Source organism: Austrofundulus limnaeus, unplaced genomic scaffold (genome assembly GCF_001266775.1).
Source record: "Austrofundulus limnaeus strain Quisiro unplaced genomic scaffold, Austrofundulus_limnaeus-1.0 Scaffold67, whole genome shotgun sequence".
Taxonomy (NCBI): domain Eukaryota; kingdom Metazoa; phylum Chordata; class Actinopteri; order Cyprinodontiformes; family Rivulidae; genus Austrofundulus; species Austrofundulus limnaeus.
The window spans coordinates 372058-382136 of NW_013952469.1; the positions used below are offsets into that span (position 1 = coordinate 372058).

The 10079-nt window shown below is 41.2% G+C and overlaps 1 protein-coding gene across 1 annotated transcript in view; it reads right to left on the reverse strand.

Annotated features, from left to right (window-relative positions):
- met (MET proto-oncogene, receptor tyrosine kinase) overlaps positions 1 to 10079 on the reverse strand; it is an 86983-nt gene that overhangs the window by 24308 nt on the left and 52596 nt on the right. Inside the window, exon 10 of the mRNA XM_014010268.1 lies at positions 3712 to 3861. Within this exon, the coding sequence (XP_013865722.1) occupies positions 3712 to 3861 (150 nt within the window). The remainder of the gene's footprint in view (positions 1 to 3711; positions 3862 to 10079) is intronic.

Here is a 10079-nt window from a genome sequence, read left to right on the forward strand (position 1 = left end):
GTATAAATCTGCTTTTTTACATAATTGTTGAATGAAATTAACATAATTATTAATTTATTGAAAAACATGACAGATAATCTGTGAAACAGATCTAGTTCAGCTGCTGTTTATCTATTAGTTTCTATGTTTGCTGTGAGCTGTTGTCCTGTTTGGTCTGTTTCTGCTCCTCCATGTTGTCACAGACACTACCAGTGGACAGGATGGGCAGGGCTCAGTCTAGTGATATTTAAGTCTATGAAAGACATTGATCATGGCGCCCCCTATAGGTTGACATGTCTGATTATTTTTTTTCTCCTCCATACTTGTAATCTTATTTAACTACCTTGTTAAAATCATCTCTGTAATCCCTGCAGTTTGGGCTGCAGTATGAGTTTTATAGACAGAAGGAAAATAATAATAATAAAAAATGGAACAGATACAATAGGGTTCCCCTGCTCTGCGGGCTTGGACCTCTAAATATAAGAATGTATCTCAAATTCAGTTATTCAACCACAAAACAACCAACAATATGATTTTACTCAACTCTACTCTGTAAACCAGGACTCACCGGCTTCAATCCCCAACAACTGGATGAGGTGGGACACTTGGTTGACCAGCGACTGTTTATATACAGGTCAACCAAACACAGAGAAAGCCAGCTCACTGGGACACATCACATCAACCAGACCATGTGGTTTTTAAAAATGATTGGGTCAATGCCCATATTAATGTTGACAATAAATTCTTTTACGCACTTTTTGTCACCAAATTATCCTGAAATCCATGCAGTGGATGGCTCAGACATTTGACTGCAGTGGTACAAAACACTAGTAAACACTAAAAAGACCTACAGAGAAAAATATAAATGGACGCAATCGTCAATCAAAGTCATGCCCTTGTTTGTTAAATGGAATCTATGTTTATTCTTATCAACATATAAGCAGCACTTCAATTAGGAGTCAGTCTAACAAACTGTGGTACACATGATACATTCAGTAATGCATGGCAAACACTGCAAACACACGAGCTGTGAAGGTGGCATTCAGACATATGGTGCTCTGTAATCATGCCTGCAGACACACACACGCTCTGGGGACAGATTACATCAGCAATATTGCTTCTGCCTTTATTAGGTTTAGTGGAAATGAAGTTTCTCCTGCAGCCTGCTGCTGATGAAACGATTTGTGTGCATGTGTGCGTAAATTAGGACTGTCTGGGTACATCTGAAGGTAGGCGCTGTGTGCTGGTTTGTGGAGCAAAGGGATATTGGCTGAGCCTGTCCTCAGATAAAGGCTTTCATCTGAAGGCTAGTTTCACAAGTTAACAGTGATCGGCCTGATAGAGCTCAGGCAGCAGACGGCAGGCGGCGGTGGGACGTTATCTCTGTGAGTCTGGAGATCAGCAGCTTGTGTTAATGTTAGCTTGTACCACAAATAGTGGACATCTCCCAACGTGTCGGTACCAGGATTTCATAAATACAAAGGAAACTGTCAGACAACAAAATACAAGCTGCATTTCACTGGAAGGGTCTTTGCTTGATTGATAACATGTAACTGTGGGAAGCTTATAAAACATTCACACTGCTGAGATCAGTTTTCTTCCGTAAGTTCTATGAAACACGTCACATTCTGCAAATTTTGTGCTATCTGCGCAATTTATATATCAAAACGTTCAGCTGCTATGATTTCTGGTACTTCAGCAATGTATTTGTTTTGAGAATTTTAGCTTTTTCAGCCATGTTTTTCTCACTGAAACTGAATGGAGATGTCTTCAGCATCCTTAAAACCCTTCAAAATGTTCATCAATATTTACTGTACTTTTTACATTTTGTGCTGGTTTTTTTCAACTTCCGCAAATTTCAGCTTCTATTTAGATGATTTTAGCTTGTTTCTGCTTTTTTTAGTTACATTCTGACCCTTTCCTTCTGCTAATTTAAACTTGTGCTTATTTCACATTCTTTCTGCAATTTGAAGCTTTTTATTATTCTTTCAGCTATTTTCTGCTAATTGCAGCTGTTTTCTGTGTTTTAGCCAGCTTTGTCTAATTTGACCTTTTTGCATCTAAATCCACCTTTTTGTGATGATTTCAGCTTATTTCTTCTTAATTCAGCAAATGTGCTCGTTCGTTTTCTTAGTGATAATTTAGCTACTTGCATTTTTAGCTATTCAGCAAAACTCTATTAAGCATTTTCACAGGAAATGCAAATTCTCTAGTGTTAAGGGCTCGACACATGGGAGGCGACGTCGCTCGCTCTCCATTCATTTCCTATGGAGCCTGTGCGGTGAGGCGACAATCGCTTGACCTCCTCCAGCTAAGCACCAGCGAAAATAGTGCATGTGAAATTTCGCGCTCGTACACGTAGACGTGCACACGCGAGCTTGCGACGCGACATACGAAAGTTGAAAAATGTTCAACTTTTGTCGCTGTCGCTTAGCGTACAACCAATCAGCAAGGGTTTCATTGACTGACCAATGAGAGGAGAGTATGCTACACACTGCAGTTAGCTAACACTTTCACCAAGTGATTACTAAAAAGCTTTGTGGGAATTTATTGGCACCAGGGTGAAGTTTATGGTAAGTTTTTCCTCATAAAACTGTATCTTGATGTTTGTTTGTTTTTCAGTATCATTAGCATCGCAAGATTTGTTTAGTTTACACGTCCGTAATGCACACCCGCCTTCAGAGTCAAGAACCAATCAAATTTTGTGAAGACAAGCGACCTGAGAGCGCGATTCGCAACGCTGCCGTCGCTATCGAGTCCCGTGTGTCGGGTTTCACCCTGGCTGCGATGACAGCTGTTCATCGCAGTAGTTTGTCGCTCCCCGTGTGTCGAGCCCTTAAGTCTGAAATTGTTGCGTAAATCTGACATTACCTACAAGAACAAAATCAGAGAAGGCTGCCAGTCCTTCTGGTTAGAATCGTGAAATACAAAATATCTGCGGTCCAGCTGATGGCAGCCATCAACATGTGTTGCTGAATGACACAGATCATTGCAGAGTCTAACATTAAACCTCATTAGTTCTCTAAGTGCACAATACAACTACTTTTTAATATGATCAGATTTGGACAACTTTGACCTTAAGGTCTGCTGGTGACCTCACACACCCAATGTTTCAAACACTGGACCACCATGCTACTGAGCAATCACACAATACGACCACCCATCCTCAGATGTTGTGATTAGAACCAAGCTGATGCATCGATGAGGCATCTTCTGACCTTCACTCTGTGGGGCTACAAGTCAGAGCTGGGTGCTGACTGGTAAATGAAGGAGAACTGGTGGTAAAACGCTGCCTTTCATTGTCCCACTGTGGTCTGATAAGACTGAACTCCACTCATGATGCCAGCTTCTTATAGGCCAGGTAATTTCCCTACCCACCACTGGACCAGTGAATAGACTTTGTACCACTCCAGGTTAAAAGCTTTTTTTAAACATGACCTATCTGACACAACAAATCAGTATTTATTAACAGAATCGTGTTGTATTAATGGTGAACTAATCATGAACTGGTGAATTCATGGTGTAATCACGAAGAAACGTTGTGTTTATGTTTAGTTCATGTTGTCGGGGATATTTATAGTTGCTGGTACCAAAACTGTTTTCAGATTTGACACCAACATGCACATTAAATGAGCCCAATCAGAACTGATTAAACACCTGGTCCAAACCCAAACAGCCCCTCACACACACCAAGATGACCGATGCTGAGGTGTGTCTCGTGCAGCGTCTCACCTCCACCTGCAGCTCTTTGGCCGTGGCCGCCTGCAGTTCAGTGGGAACGGTGCACTCCAGCGTGTTTCCCACCAGAGTCAGGGTCTCACAGCTGTGGTTGGAAACCGTCAGAACCTGACACTTCATGGCCTCTTTGTCCATCCGATCACCCTGCAGACAGGAGAACAACAATCCAAACTAATGCTTCACTTATCTGGACAGACAAAACTTAATACACAAATACATCCATGTCATCAGGTATCACTGCTGATTTGGGCTTTTTGTGGTTCACATTTTGTACACGTGGTTGTTTTTATGGTTTTGGCCCATATTTTTTACACTCCAGTCCACCAGATGTCAAAGTGGTTTTATGCTGAATGTTAATTTTTTTGTGACTTTTAAGTTAATAAAGTGTATAAATGTAACTATGTGGTCTTCTTTTTATTGTTTAATGTTCAAATTAGAATTCTGGACTGTATGTGATCCACCGTAGAAAGAGAGGACCTACAGTATATGCTGGTGGTCAAGGTGAGAAAAACTGTATTTTTTAATAATTGCTAGCTCGTCAAGGTTAGGTCTGACATCTTCCCTTAAATTTGTTTTATTTTAGAGCAAATCTTTCAAATTAAGACACTTTGTGACTAAAATCTAACAAAAAATTTTGCATACCATTTGCAGACAAGTTACATGAATGTCACAGATTCTTCACAGTTGTGTAAATATTCAAATGTGTCATAAGTAAAAATTCAGACCAAGTGACGGCCTCCTTAGGTTGCTAAATTTTACTAATTGGCATAAAAATGTGCGTGAATATTTTTTGTACAGACCCGAGACGTGTGATTTGGCAAGGTTGAAATTCAGTTTTTTTGTGCACAGTTTTGTATTTTAGATCATGTACGGCGGTTTGTTGCACATATTAAACCCGTCTCAACCTGCTTTGTTCCCACCTCGACAGAAACGTTCCACATTTATGACAGAATCTACTGAGGCCATGTTAAAAATCATGACAGGCAGATTTTTAAACAATTCTTATTTATGTATTTACTGTTTTGTGTTTTTGTGTATCAGTAACTGCTTGGGAAGATGCTTCACTTTACTTTAGGGTACACAAAAACAGTAGTTACTGGTCAGTTACTGAGTAAGTAATGATTAACAACTCAGTAGTTCCCAAGTAGTTCCTCTTTGGTGTACTCAGTAACTATTCAGTAACTACTCAGTAACTATGTAGTAACTACTTAGTAGTTCGTCTTTAGAGTACTTAGTAACTAATTTCTAAGTACTCAGTAGTTCCTGAGCAGTTCCTCTTTGGTGTCCATAGTAGTTCCTCAGTAGTTAAGCAATTTTTGTGTACCTTGTAGTAAAGTCAGTATTACCTATTTATCACACAATTTTTGTCTAACGTTCAAAAGTGGGTGGCAAGGTGGCTCAGATAGTAGAGCTGTTGCCTCTGAGCAAGAAGGTTGCTGGATTGAATCCTGGCTGGTGTCCTTTCTGGGTAGAGTTTGCATGTTCTCTCTGTGCATGCGTGGGTTTTCTCCCCCAGACCAAAACATGACTGTCTGTCTCATTTGTCTCTATGTGGCCCTGTCTAGGACTAGTCTCTTACTAATCACTGACTAGTCAATAACTACCCTATAATTAGTCTCTGACTGGTCTTTTACTAGTCTCTAACTAGTCTCAAAGTAATCTCTCTCTCACTAATCACTGACTAGTCTATAACTAGTTTTTAACTGGTCTCTAACTAGTCTCTAACTAGTCTCTGACTGGTCTCTAACTAGTGTCTGACTAGTCTCAAAGTATTCACTGACTCGTCTATGACTAGTCTCTAACTATTCTTTTACTAATCACTGACTAGTCACTAACTACCCTATAATAAGTCTCTGACTGGTCTTTTACTAGTCTCTAACTAGTCTCTCACTAATCACTGACTACTCTCTAGCTAGTCTCTGACTGGTCTATAACTAGCCGGAGTGGTCAGGCAACTGACAGCATGGACCATCGACTACCTCACCAACAGACCACAATATGTGAGGCTCCACGACTGTGTGTCTGATGTGGTAGTCTGCAGCATGGGGGCACCACAGAGCACAGTCCTCTCACCCTCTCTGTTCAGTCTGTATACATCAGACTTCAGGTACAACTTGGACCACTGCCACCTTCAGAAGTTCTCGGATGATACGGCCATCATTTGATGCGCATCAGACGGGAATGATGAGGAATACAGGGGGGTCATCAATGACTTTGTTAAAAGAGATGGTCATAGACCTCAGGAGGAAGCCACCCCCCACAGCACCGGTGAACATCCAGGGAAAAGACAATGAGACAGTGGACTCTTACAAGTACCTGGGTGTTCACCTCAACAACAAGCTGGACAGGACTACAAACACAGACGTCCTGTATAAAAAGGGCCAGAGTCGACTCCACCTACTGAGGAGGCTGAGGTCCTTCGGTGTCTGCAGGACTCTGTTAAAGACATTCTACGACACGGTGGTAGCATCTGGCCTTTTCTATGGAGTGGTCTGCTGTGGGGCTGGATGTACTGAAAGGGACAGGAACAGGATGGACAAACTGATACGGAGGTCAAGCTCTGTGCTGAGATGTCCTCTGGAGCCTGTGGTAGTGGTGGTTGCGAGGAGGATATTGGCAGACAGCCATCATGGACAACCCCCACCACCTTCTGCATGAAACCGTGGGGGGGCTGAGCAGCTCCTTCAGTCAGAGACTTAAACATCCTCGCTGCGTGACGAAGCGCTTCCGTAGGTCATTCATTCCAACTGCAGTTAAATTGTATAACACATCATGATGTTATCAGTCACTTGGACAATTCACCTACACTGCCATCACTAATATGCACCTTCATATACATTCATTTATTTACTGTACTATATGGTAAGTTTATGTACATATGTGTTTATGTATACGAATATATGTGCATTGGTATACAGTATGTACATTGTTATATCACATGTGTATAGTTAACACATTCTCACTCCCGAATTGTCAACATATTGGCGCTTTTCCAAAGTTCCCTCTGCGCCTTATTTTGACGCTTCGGGTGACCCCCTCGCGTCAGTCCTTGCTGCCCGCGGCTTTTCTGGGTTGCGCCACCAGGGGTCTTTGTGTCGGGCTCTGAGGTTAACATGAGTGATCAGGATAAATGGTTAAGTTAAGGGACTGGGGTCAGGGATAGGATGTCTACAGCGACTATTAGGTAGGTTTAGGCTTTGGAACACGTAGTTGACGTGAATTTCCTATATTTTCTAAAAATGGTTAATTTTAGGTACTAGGGTCAGGGACAGGATGTCCAAAGTGAATAAATGTAATTTTAGGCTTTGGGACGGTAGTTTTTGTGCATTTTCTACACTTTCAGAAATTATGACAACAGATTCCGCCCCATCTCGTCAAAAAATGACGCAAGGGGAGTACCCAAGGCGTCAAAATCGGATGCAGAGGGAACTTTGGAAACTTTGGAAAAGCGTCAATATGTGATGACTCGGGAGTGAGAATGGGTTGGTATAGTATGTGTTTTTAGTTTTTCTTTTATTTATCTTTCTTTATTTTATCTCACCCTCTCCTGTATTGAGCTGCAGTTATCTTATCTTATCTTATCTTATCTTATCTTATCTTATCTTATCTTATCTTATCTTATCTTATCTTATCTTATCTTATCTTATCTTATCTTAACTAGTCTCTGACTAGTCCATAACTAATCTCTAACTACCATATAACTAGTCTCTAAATAAAGTAGAACTCAGTGGTTCCCAAAGTTGGGGTCGAGACCAAAGTGGGTCCTGAAACATAAAGATGGGGTCCTGAAAAGATTTTCTGAATCAATTACTCTGAAAAATGAGAACTAACATTTTTTTGCCTTTGTTGTTACAAAAGAGTAAGTTTAGTGCCCTTACAATGGAGAAAAATAGCGTAATGAATATTGTTACTATGACTTTGTTTATTTGACATGAAAACAATGTTTATCAACCTATAACAGCTGGGCACAGGTCTCTGCTATTGTTAGTTTGTGGGTCAAAAGCTGAAAAGTTAGGGAACCACTGCAATAAATAGTCTCTGACTGGTCCATAACTAGTCTCTAGGCATAGCCATGTGAGAAACTGGCTTGCTTTATTTTCTAATAACAGTTAATCTCAATCGATGAGCTGTATAATCTGTATAATCTGTATAATCCCTGACATAAACTCACAAGACAAAAGGCCACACCCTTAAAGAAAAAAATTACTAAAAGCTCACAATTAATGCGACTTTTATAGCCACTCGTTGCATCACAGAAATAACACAAAAGATTTCTATCATAAAGTTTTATCATACACCATGAACATATCACATTACAAATGTGAGGAGATTAAAATACTCCTTCATTGTTAAAAACTCACTCATTAACACAGTAACTGCTCAATCTTTGCTCGAGTGAATAAAAATATTGGTAAAAAAACTGTGAAAGGTTAGAAGGTGAGAAAAATTAGGAACGAGAGAGGTGTCACAAATATCATACCTTTGGTGTTTTAAAAATAAAAAGAATTGTGGGCTATTGTCTCTTTTTTCATTAAGGCTGTGATCTTTTGCCTGTCCACCAGATAATCTGTGTAATCTCACTCTTACAGATCTCTCTTCAGGAACAAGCTCTCACAGATAATCTAACGATGTTTACAGTTTGGAACTGTTGCTGTGGGATTCCCCCGGCTGAACTGAGTCATAGCTGATCTGCAGCTGGATGTATTTATCTGTTTGTTGTACTTTTAGTAGTTTATCTACTGGACCATTATGAGACCTGAAGGGAAAAACACAGTTAATATCTGTCTCTGTTTGATGAAAGAGCTTCGTTTGCTTTATTGTCTCCACTTATTCTCTGACTTTCTTTGCCATGCTTTCCTATATCACAAGCTGCGTTTCCAATGACCATGAAAATGCGCAAATTAGAATTTCGAAAATAAATTTGCTCAATGGAAACACGTCAATTAAAAAAATTACGTTTTTCGACAAAATGTTTTTGCGCTAGGATGAGGTGGCTTTTCGGCCGTATCGAAATTGGTGTTTTTCGCAAAACTGCAAAGGAATCATTCATTTTTTGGTAATTTTATATCCTAACCCTGACCATTTACCCTAAAATTAACCTCACAGGTACCTACCTGACCCTAAAACTAACCTAAACTCAACTGGACCTAAACCTAACCCTACACCCATAATTAGCATGTGTACACGTAGGGACCTGGTATTGATCTCCATGATGCACATTAGGTCCCCACGAGGCTGCCTTTTTCTGGGAAATGGTTCCCATGATGTAGCAAAACGTGTCCCCACCCTCTCACACCCACACACACACACAAACACACACACAACTTGTTTGAGTGCAGCACAGAGCAATAAAGAGAACGATCACATTCCTTGCGTGACAGTTTGGGATTTTCCAATTTGACACAGAGCGGAGTCTCGCACCTGTTCCTGCACACTCACATTTTCTTTCTCACACAAACACACTCACACCGTTTCACTAATAACTCACTCCAGTCGAACCGTGCACCGAAGCCGAGCCGATCGAACGCAAACATCATCCCGTGTGTTTCCCTGCTGCGGCACACAGACAGCGGAGAGTTTGTGCACGAGGTGTCACGGTGATAACAGCAGTTCAAAATAAACTGTCATGAAGATAATTCTACCGGAGGCTCCTTTGAGTCTCCTGCATGGTGATTGGCAACGATAGGAGCCGGGTTCTGAGCTGAAGCCAACAGCTTAAGTCTTTCATGTGTCAGGACTGAAGAGCAAATCTGTCAGTCAAAGGTAAATATTCCTTTGTTTGGCTGTTTGCTGCAATTTCAAGGCGAGACTTATCAGATGTCAGTAAATGAGTCCAACATTCAGCCTTTTCAGAAGGCCACAGCAGTGCAGGTTTATGGGATGGTGTTAAATGTGGTGAGTTTAGCTGTGATGCCTGTTACCACCAACCCCCCCAGCCAGCAACAGGAGTTGGATGTCTGGGTGGAGGGGGTTAGAGGTTCGGCTGGTGGTGGGTTTAGCATTGGGGCCAAGGTCACGTCTGGGAAAAGAGGGAAAGAAAAAGACAAAAAACAAGAACGAAAACGAAAAAAAAAAAAAAACCCTGACAGGATCCCTGGTGACGAGTTCAGCACAGCTGCCACAAACTGTCTGTTGTGGAATACTGATTATGTATCACCTGGACACTGTCCACTCGTTCCTGTTCCTGTTCCTGCAGATATGAACACTTGTTCATATCTTGTGATATCCTTCGACGTCATCTTCAAGCTGACCTACTTCATGTACCAGAACGAGGCACATTCTGATTGGTTATTCACTATCACATGATGATAACTGACAGTATAACATTGCTTGCCCGGCCGATGACAGCCGGGCCCACATCT